At 48.6% G+C, this 10263-nt stretch overlaps 3 protein-coding genes; 2 read left to right on the forward strand and 1 right to left on the reverse strand.

Annotated features, from left to right (window-relative positions):
* Positions 1-241: 241 nt before the first annotated feature.
* RCC_04276 (related to 24-dehydrocholesterol reductase precursor) lies at positions 242-1780 on the reverse strand (the record flags this gene model as incomplete). The annotated part of the gene is made up of 1 exon (XM_023769553.1): positions 242-1780. One exon carries the CDS (start codon positions 1778-1780, stop codon positions 242-244), a length of 1539 nt encoding a protein of 512 aa, XP_023625321.1.
* Positions 1781-2931: 1151 nt separating this feature from the next.
* Positions 2932-4266, forward strand: RCC_04277 (related to thioredoxin reductase; the record flags this gene model as incomplete). XM_023769554.1 has 3 exons in its annotated part: positions 2932-3419; positions 3507-4072; positions 4124-4266. 3 exons carry the CDS (start codon positions 2932-2934, stop codon positions 4264-4266), a joined length of 1197 nt encoding a protein of 398 aa, XP_023625322.1.
* A 1156-nt stretch (positions 4267-5422) lies between these two features.
* Positions 5423-7307, forward strand: RCC_04278 (related to vesicular amine transporter; the record flags this gene model as incomplete). XM_023769555.1 has 6 exons in its annotated part: positions 5423-5453; positions 5552-5797; positions 5911-6687; positions 6753-6926; positions 6986-7155; positions 7209-7307. The coding sequence occupies 6 exons, from the start codon at positions 5423-5425 to the stop codon at positions 7305-7307; spliced, it is 1497 nt and encodes a 498-aa protein (XP_023625323.1).
* Between the last annotated feature and the right edge of the window lie 2956 nt (positions 7308-10263).

Here is a 10263-nt window from a genome sequence, read left to right on the forward strand (position 1 = left end):
CTCCACCCGATGCTCCACGAGCTGTACGACGATAACGCTGTTTGTTGCATCTGCAAGCGCTGTGTTCTTTTTGACAGTAGCACGAGAATTTATGACTGGGAATTCTCTGTAGCAGCATGAAGATGGTACATTGCGTAATGGGCAAGCTGACGTCTTCTGCACTTTGGCAGTCTGGAGATGAAGTAGAAAAAGTAGTGTTCCTGGCAGAGTTGGGAATTAATATCGGAGCTCAAAACTCCTCCTAACCACCAAAGACGGGCTGCTTTCTTTTAGGAAGAAGATGCTCTTCTTCAATAATGCATTGAAGCCAGCCGTACAACCCTTTGATTGGCCAAATGCCCCAAATCAACAGCAGAAGCCACTGGACAACACCATCATCGCGGGAAGCCTGATTCTTCCCGTAGTTGACCTTCACCTTGTCATATAGCGTAGGTAGATGTGAAGCGTGATACTTCAACCTCAACTCATCCCGTTGCTGTTGGTCGAACATGGACCAGAACTTCTCCTTGGAGTAGAACGTATGTGCATATAACCATTTCTCCCCGCCACAGTTTTCAATTTCGCATTCGAGAGCTTTGTTCCATTCGATGGCTTTTGCAATTTCCGTGTGACCCTCGCCCCAAACGCCAATACTCATCATCATATCCTCTCGAGGAACATCATCGCGCTTTTCAGCAAGAAGGCCATATGTTGAGTCGACAGATTTGTCCTGTACACGCAAAGGGCAGATCCAAAGTGGATATTGCTGAAAGTTGGTATCGAGATATTCCACAAAGCGCGATGTGTTTGCGTACGGAATGGCGATGTCCTGAATGACAAACTGCTCTGACAGGCCACTTCGATGAAGAGCATGGTACATCAGGCGAGTATGAGTGTATCGATCCAGAAGCCATCGCGTGAACATGTTGAATGGCACTGCGAAATATCGATATGTATATTTTCCCATCCAGAAGGCACCCCGATCATAACGGAATAGGTAGTCGCGGATTGGGATGATTTCATTCCAAGACTCCTCGTTCAGGCTGCGTTTCTCGGCGTTGATGTAGAACCACTCATCCCACGGCCTCGAGAATTGCATGATTTCAGTTTCTGGGACCGGCCCAGAGACCAAGGAGCCAAGACAAAGAACTCCTCTGTCTCGAGCAAAGAGCATACCATCAAGATAATCAAGCCTCTCATTCTCTTGCTCGACTTTGGTCCTCTCTATCGCCTCATCGATGCTGTGCACTCTGATGTACGTCAAGCTAACGAATGAAGTAGCAGGTACAAGCCGGATAGCGAGCAGTGTAACAATGCCGAGTGTGCCAAAAGAGCAAGCTGCGCCGTGAAACAAGTCCGAGCGAAGGGACTCTGAAGCGACGACGATTTCGCCGTTACCCAGCACAATCTCCACCTGCTGCACCGTGCGATGAAACAGCCCATGTCGAAATGAGCTGCTCTCGCCTGAAGTTCCTGAAAAGCCTCCTCCGACTGTGATCCCCGGAAACTCCATCACAACGGGCGGAAGTAGGTCATATTTGAGCGTGCTATCGACCAAGAGATCCATGGGCACGTTGGGCTCGGCATAGACAACGCGATGAGTCGTATCCACGCCGAGAACGTGATTCAGTCTGCTGATGTTGACGATGTTGTTGTGACGGTACGGGGAAACGCGGGTGCTGGATGTCGAGCCATGGTAGATACGGAATGGGGTCTTAGCGGCGTGGAATTCTTCAACCTTCTTCGATATCTCCAGAACCGCCTGATCATGTGGTGCGTGGAAGGGAAAGCCTGGAGACATTCTTGCGGTCTGTTATGTCTTCCAGGTTGATGTCGCGATGCACTAGAGATCGGTGCTCGAAATTACMAAATTTATGCGACATGGAAGGCGACGATAAGCATGCAGGTACAAAACATTTATCGCGTATCTATGCAAGAAAGTCATGGCAACCACGAGTCAGCCGATATTGACCACATGACATGCAGCGGGGAGGAAAGTACGGAGGAAGGACTTTATGTATCGGGAAAGGGTTGATCTCCCCGTGACCAGGGGCGGTGTAGAGATCGAGCGTGTATCGAGTTATAGAACAATGGCATGTAACAATTTTCCTCTTTCCTATCATCGCCGTATCTACAAGCGCGTCTGGAGTTAATACGTGAAAGGAGCCTCGACAATGACATCCATCGTAATTCACTGGTGTCATTGTGCTAACATTTTACATGCTAGGTAGTTTTGGAATGTTTGGCTATCCAGAAACGTTGATATTCACCGATATCATGATTCTCACGTACTCATTTCAAGTATACATGCWAGGTACGAATGGAGAGCATTGCCCATCGTTCTTCACTTGTCTCATAGAGTTTCGACTTCGATTACCTTCTTCTCTGTCCTAAGCTCTATTCCAATCTCGATGCCTATAGCACTATATGACCGTCGTCTTACCACGGCGCATCACTAGATATCCGAGCGTTACCAATCTTTGTCGTGAGTGAAAAGTAATGTTGTGGCCGCGGAGGACGGAAACCCCATCCGTGGTGCACATCATATCGAAAAGCAGCCCCACGCTTCTGGACTCCATTCGATCCAACTTTTCGACATCGCGCACCTACTGCGATCGAGGCCAGATTTCTACAGACAAGACCAGGAATCAGCTCCCCACCAAAAACTGTACCGTATTCGTGGTTCGATCTTCCCCAAAAGGTATTGACGAATGCACGACAGGCATGCCTCATTGCTTCTTTAGACCAATGCAAAGGAGCGGTAGGCAAAAACCGGCAGCAAGTGTTTCTAGATCGTCGCTCATCATCATGCAYTGCGGACTTTCAATGATCCGAGTAGGCTAGCTTTGACTACCGCCTGTCTTGTCTCAGCAGTTCATATATATCTAGAGTAGAACCCGTCGATGTCTGATGTGGTCTGGAAATACCTTCACCTTCGAATACATAATCATCATGAAACTCTCAACATATCTTCACACTTCCCTTCTTGCCGCTGCAGCTAATGCAGTTACCATACTGTCCCCAGCCGTAGAGGCAGACTACGATGCAATCGTCGTTGGCGGAGGACCAGCAGGACTTGCTGCTACCAGCGGCCTCGCACGAGTACGAAGGAACGTTCTGATGATCGATTCTGGAGAATACCGCAACGACCCCACCAGACATGCCCATGACATTCCTGGTTTTGATGGTGTGACCCCTGCGTGGCTACGTTRTGCAGCCCGAAAGCAAATCAAAGAGTACGGCACTGCGAATCTTGTTAATGGCACTGTGACCAAGATTGAGCCTCAGAACAATAACACATCCTTCAATGTCTCTGTTACATATTCTGGAGACAAGAAGATCAGCTTCATTACCCGTARGGTGGTACTTGGAACTGGTATGAAGGATAATCTTCCTGCGACTCCCGGTGTTGCCGAGAATTGGGGAAAAGGCATCTATTGGTATGTAAATCGAGGAGCGATCTATTGAGACCCTCATCTGTGTCCTCATTGCTGGGGGATCAGCTGACTTATACCCTCCACTGCTAGGTGTCCATGGTGTGACGGTCACGAACATGCAGACCAAGAACTCGCCATCGTCGGTCCCCTCGACCAAGGAGCGACAACCGCGCGCGAAGTACTTACTCTAAACGAGGACATCGTCCTACTCGTAAACGGTACAGACACTCCAGAACGCCGTGCAACCACAGACCAAAAATTCCCAGGCTGGGAAAAGTACCTAGAATTACACAACATCAAAGTCGAAAATCGATCGATATCCTCCATCGAGCGCCTCAGAAACGGAACCGATGGCTCCGAAGACCCCAGTCAGCCTACCCATCCCGAACACGATCTCTTCCAGGTCAATTTCGACGGCGGTGGTGAGCCTTTACTCAGAAACGCATTCTTGACGAATTTCGGGGAAGAGCAGAAGTCGAAGCTGGGCGAGGAGACTGGCGTGATGCTTTACGGGACTAAATTGGCGGCTGATAACTCAAAGGGTCTTGCTACCAATATTCCTGGCATTTTTGCGATTGGAGATTGTAATTCGGATAACGTGACTAATGTGCCACATGCGTTTTTCAGTGGGAAACGGACGGCAGTGTTCCTTCACGGTGAGTGGCGAGATTTCGTTGGGTAATAAGTGACGAACTGACTTTTACCAGTCGCTCTAGAGCGTGAAAATTCGGTCGCTCAGCTTGCTCGGTATGGTAATACGAAACGAGAGGCAGAGGCCGAGCTACGGTCGATTTGGGAGAGGATGAATCCTGCGGATGATGTCCTTCATGCTGGGGATTTCGATCAATGATTGGACGAAGCATAATACTACGGATGTCTACGCTACTGAACTCTAGAGGTAGTGATCTGCTTGAGTCACCACAAAATATTATACTCGCTGTAAATACTTCCTCGAGGATATATTTCGGCACTGGCCAAGTTCTGTTCCAGCTTGAACGGTGACGAGCATTACCCTGATCTGAAGACTTAATCTTATCTAGCCGCAGCACAACAGCTGTTTTTCTGAGGGCCTGCCTTTTGACCCCTGAAGTCGCATAGTCTGGAAAGCGCCGCGTTTACAGGTTGCAGAGTCGGCCGAGAGATTGTACATAAGCGACTTCTCACAAGTCTACATTTTACACCCACCCTCTCTATACTATCCTTCAACAGGGGCGAGACGGAGAGTTGCATGGAGAGAAGATGATTGTCCCTTCTCCGACGAGAGGCTGAGATAGAAAATAGGAGGTCGAGAAAGTAATTGTGATCGAGATCACAAAGGAACCCTCCTGCTTCTCCCGCTGCTTGTCCTGAAATCCAACAGAAGAAGCACTCTCCTCCATCCCGCTCTCTCTAATCCCTCCGGAAACCAGTTCATGATCTCCACTCCTTCGACCCAAGTCCTAATCGCACTATTAGTCGCCAAACTCACCTCCTCCGAATGGGAGTGAATCCTGGAGTCGGATTCTCGGGCCAGTCGACGACGCAGTGGGCTTGGCGTAAGATTTCAGGCCCAAGTACGACAAAGACCATATAAGTATAAACCTGAGTACGACTTTCTAATGACGCTGAGATGGAGCCAAGGCGTCATGGGGGAATGGATCTTTCATCGTGGAGGGTTGCTAGATGTCAAAAAATGTCAACCGCCACATGCGGCGTTATGGAGCACGGCATTAAAACTCCACGACTAAGCTTTTGTAGTACCGCGATTTACTACACGCGGATGATCATAAACTTTGTTCCGTTTTTCCGGGGGTAGGTCAAGAGTGGCAGCCGAGATGAGTAGCGTAGTACCACAAGCAAGCCATGGTTTATTAAAAAAAAACCAGCATTAAATGATCGTGCCACTTGCTTTCTCTGCCTTTGTCTACTAGGACGAGGATTCACTTCAACAAGGCATAGTCAAAGAAATGGGGCACACCGAACACTACGGAGCCAAGCGCTCATGGCGAGAATCTCGAGCCTTTATGATGGCGACGATTATGTTTGGCCTCTTCATGGGTACGTACGCCTTGCCATCCGTATCGCCGCCTCTACGTCTACACGAACAAACAAGCAAATACTAAACTACTCGCTAACTAAATAATTCCCTCCCGTAGTAACCTTTCTCTATGGTTTCATTGTGCCCATCGTTGGCTACATCACCGAGATCCGCCTAGGTCGCGATCCTGCCCTTACGCAGGGCTATACCTCTGCTCTATTGTTCATCGAGGGTTTCGTTGCAGTCGCTTGTGCGCCCATCATCGCCCATTTTGCGGACAAGACATCGAACCGGCGCACTCCTCTCCTCCTTGCGATCGCTGGCTCCGCCGCCGGTACCGCGCTGTTTGCCGCAGCTCCATCAGGTATGGTGAAATCGTGGACYGACTCTGGTGGCAGCTTTCGGTGTCATGTCCTATACACATTGGCTAATACTTTGCTATACTAGTCGCTGGACTCTTTATTGGGCGTGCATTAGAGGCAGCGTCAAGCTCAGCGGCCTGGATCGTATGCTTCGCTACGCTGGCCGACTGTACTGATCGTGAGCATGTTGGCCGCACCATGGGCACAGCCATGTCCTTTGTCTCTGCCGGCATTGTCACGGGACCCGTAGTGTCGGGCGTGATATTGCAGTTGATGGGGTACTGGGTAGCATGGTCGGTGCCCCTCGTACTGCTTGCTATCAACTTCGTTGCCCGCCTACTTCTACCCGGTAATACCGCGTTGGTCGTGCACGAGAGTGAAGGTGTCTCGCACGAGACCGACCCTTTACTAGCCCCCGAAGCTCTCGAGGCCAGTAATGCCAGACTGGGCTCCGAAGAGCCGGTAGCTGCGGCTCCCTTTGCCTTTTATCGGATCATCCTGTGCAAGTGGCGTGTGCTAGCAGGTCTTGCAAACTCTTTGATGGTTTCCAGCATCTTTTCGGGCTTTGAGGCAACCCTCCCCACACACTTGCGGTCGACGTTTGGCTGGAATAGCTTGCAAATTGGCCTCATCTTCCTCTCGCTACAGCTTCCTGGAATATTGACTGGCCCACTCGTTGGAAGTCTTCGCGACCGCTTGGGCTTACGGTTCCCGACCGTCTTAGGCTGGGCTCTCCTGGCACCTCTGCTCTTCGCCGTGGGCGTACCGGGATCGCACAAATCACCATGGGCAGACTCCCAAATTGCCGAGCAAATTGTCTTCATATCTGCTTTTACAGGGATCGGTCTTTTTGCGCCTCTTGTACGTGGCGTAGGCACCCTTCAACTCATAAGTAAGTCTCGTGCATAAACTCCTGCCCATTTGCGTATCGGATTTTCAGACTCACGTTCAAGCAAGTCATCGCCGACGAGCTCAAGGACAGTCATCCAAGTGTTTTCGGGGTTCATGGCAGTAACTCGAAGATGTACGCAATCACGGAGGTGGCTTTCAATGTGGGCATGATGTTGGGCCCATTGATCGGTGGTGTTTTGTCGGAAACTTTGGGATTCAGCAACATGTGTTGCGCTCTTGGTGAGTCAGGACCGCATTTTCACAATCAGCTCAATTCCTCACCAAAAGTCAATCTACAGCTATACTCGCGGTGCTTGTCGGCATTGCAGGCTACGGCTCACTACTGATCGAGAGCCCTCGTTCGGCCGACGAGGCACATGCATCAGCCGAAGTGTCCAACGATAACTCTGTCAGTCGCTCAAACACTAATTTACACCCCGACGGTCCCAGCAATGCTCGCTGCGAAGAGGTCAGCACGGAGTCGAAGAAGTGATCTATGCACATGACCTACCAACGTTGTAGAGAACACATGAATCGGATATTCCACCCACACTACGGTACGGTACGAACCATCTCACACAGAACCATGCGGAGCTGCATAAGGGCGAATACACTGCCTAGGCAGCGGCGGGAGTGGCCGCTGAAAGTGATGTAGGCACCTTAAGTTTGCCGGTGTCGAAAAGTTGCATTAACCTCGCCAATTTCGCTCCCCCAAGGCAATGGGTCAGATCCGGCTGCTGCTGGCCCCAAAACACCTGGGTCGGTCTGTACGCCGGAGGCACTCCAGCCAACTCAAGTGTTCGCGGGAATCACAACGCTATCATCGAGAACCATTGGGGCATTGGTGCCGCGGTTGGTAAGCTGTTTTAATGAGAAACGAAAAGTGCATAAGGAAGTTAAGCAGGCTTAAGTAGAAAGATACTAGCACTCGGCAACCACATTACCTATAACGGAACCTAAGGCTACCTTATCGATTAGATACCTAAACAATTATAACACTCGTAGCTATAAGTATAAGGGCCGTATAAGAGCCCTTACAATAACAGGATTAATAGAGGTGGCTAGATTAACCAACCTTAGAGAAGGGAGTATAATGTAACCTAACTGCTTAGCGTAGGCTTAGCGTATGCATAACTCCTACGCATAGCGCACATTTAACCTATAAGAATTAGTCTTATCTCTAATCGAGTGATTACGGGTGTCTAATACATTACTACATCTTTACCCTTATAATTCTAATTCTTCTTCCTCTCTAAGGGTAGCGATCTATTAGATCCTAACGAAATAGCCCCTAGGCGCGCCGCCCGCGAAGCGACTACTCCCGAGTAGCGCTATAAAGAAGAACGCGTCGAAGAACTCCCTAACTACGGAGATGTCGAAGAAGTTGCTACCGTAGAGCCTATATAGCCTACGCTAGACGAAGACACGATAGATTATAGAGAAATCGAACGCGATAAGGAAGAGACGGCTAATAAGATAATCTAGCGCCTCGAAGGCGAGAAGTAGGCTTTATAGTAGTAAGAGACGATTCGCTAACTTTAGTTAGAAGTCTAACAAATAAAGCGTAATCGTAACCGCGCCGACGTAGGCGTAGCTACTACTATACCCCGTCGCGGAGTCGTRCCTACGCGCCTCTTWTATAAGGAAGATCCGGATGCTATAAGCACCTCGAGTTTAAGCGTAGCGYATRCGCGTAGCGGAGTAGGCGYAAGACCTAAGATAAAGGATYCTAAACTATTCTTAGGGGATTCTATTAAAGAGGCACGCGAATTCCTACGCCAACTTAAGATAATCTTCGCTAATACTACTACTAGCCTAGAGAGTAACTATAATAAGGTCCTCTATAGCGTTATRTAGCTAGGRGGWRACGCCGCGGAGTCGTAGYATAACRAGTACGATATCGAGGCGCTTACGCCGAGCTATACGTAGGAGGATTTCTAATCGTTCGTACGTAACACCGTCGGGGACCCTACGAACCGCGCGCTTAGCGTTACGCTTAAGTACGAAAGGGTTCGATAGAGCTAGGATTAAACGGTAAAGCAATTCGCCCTTAAACTAGAAGTACTAGAGAGTTAACTAGACTACACGTAAGCGTAGCTCGTACGTTAGTTCCTCGCTAAGCTAAGACYAGCTCTCCGTTAGGAGATTATTAAGTTATACTCTATACCTATAATAAGGGTAGAGATAGTAGCGCTAGTAAGGCGTATTAAAGCAGCCGATAAGGGTACGAGCGTATAGCTTACGGGTACTAAGCGCGGTAATTATAAGTCTTAGGACTATAACCGTAGTAGTAGCAGACTACGTAAGAATACCTACAATCGTAATAAGGAACGTAAACCTAAGTCTAACCGTAGTAGCGAGTAGCCTTTACGTAAGCGTAAAGAAGGCGCTAATTTAGACCTAAAGTGCTCTAACTATAGCCGCACCGGCTATACTAATAAGATATGTTAGGCTAAAGGCGGCGGCGTAGAAGGCTAAGGGCCGAGTAATACGCGGAGTAAGGTTACCGTAGTCGTTACGGAAAAAGTAAAGGACTCCGAGAAAAAGCTTAAACTCTAAGTCTAAAGCTATTAAGTAAGGTCGACATACACCTAGCGCGCTACTAGCGCGGCGTAGTCGAAACGAAGGTAGGACTAATATAGGTCGACTACCTACTAGACGATATAGCCGATATTAACGTTATATCGAGAGAGTTCGTACTTCGAGCCGGCTTACTAGCGAGAGTAGATACGCTATTACTATCTAYATCCTCCTTTACCGGAGAACTAGGTTACTACTACGGAGCGTACGTTATACGCCTACGTATCGTAGACTCGGAAGGAGTCGAACGAATAATAGAAGCAACCTTCTATATATACGAAACTCCGAAGCCCGAACTAATATTAGGCCGCCCCTAGCGACGTATATAACGTGTAATCGTCGACAGCGCTATAGATGCGTAGCGCTTTAGCAAACTAAGCTCTAGTCGAATTAAGGTTATTAATCTATAGGAGTTTTACCGTAAGATATAGGGTAAGCACGTAAGGGTTCTCGTAGTAAGCGTATTACGCACTAGCGAAATCCTTAGTATGCCCGAACTTCCGGAGGAATTTAAGGCATATTACGATATGTTCTTTCCTACGGATAAGGCGAGGCGTAAGCTCCCCGACGACGTAGAGCACGCTATCGATTTAGAGCTAGGCAAGAAGCCGCCCTTTAAACCTCTCTATTATTAGTCTCCGAAAGAGCTAGTGTAGCTATAGGAGTATATTACTAAAGCGACTAAGAACGATTAGATCGAGCTTAGCGAAAGCGAGGCGGGTACGCCTATCCTATTCGTTCCGAAAAAGGATAGCTTACTACGCTTATATATAGACTATCGCGGCTTAAACGAAATCACGATTAAGAACCGCTATCTACTTCCCTTAATTAGCGAGACGCTTAATCGACTTAGGGGCAACGCATTCTTTACTAGCTTAGACCTCTCGGCTGCGTATTATTACATTAAGATTAAGGCTAGCGATCGCTAGAAGACTACGTTTCGTACGCGTTACGGACACTTCTAATATAAGGTTATGCCTTTTAGACTATACAACGT

Source organism: Ramularia collo-cygni (assembly GCF_900074925.1).
Source record: "Ramularia collo-cygni strain URUG2 genome assembly, contig: RCC_scaffold05, whole genome shotgun sequence".
Classification (NCBI taxonomy): Eukaryota; Fungi; Ascomycota; class Dothideomycetes; order Mycosphaerellales; family Mycosphaerellaceae; genus Ramularia; species Ramularia collo-cygni.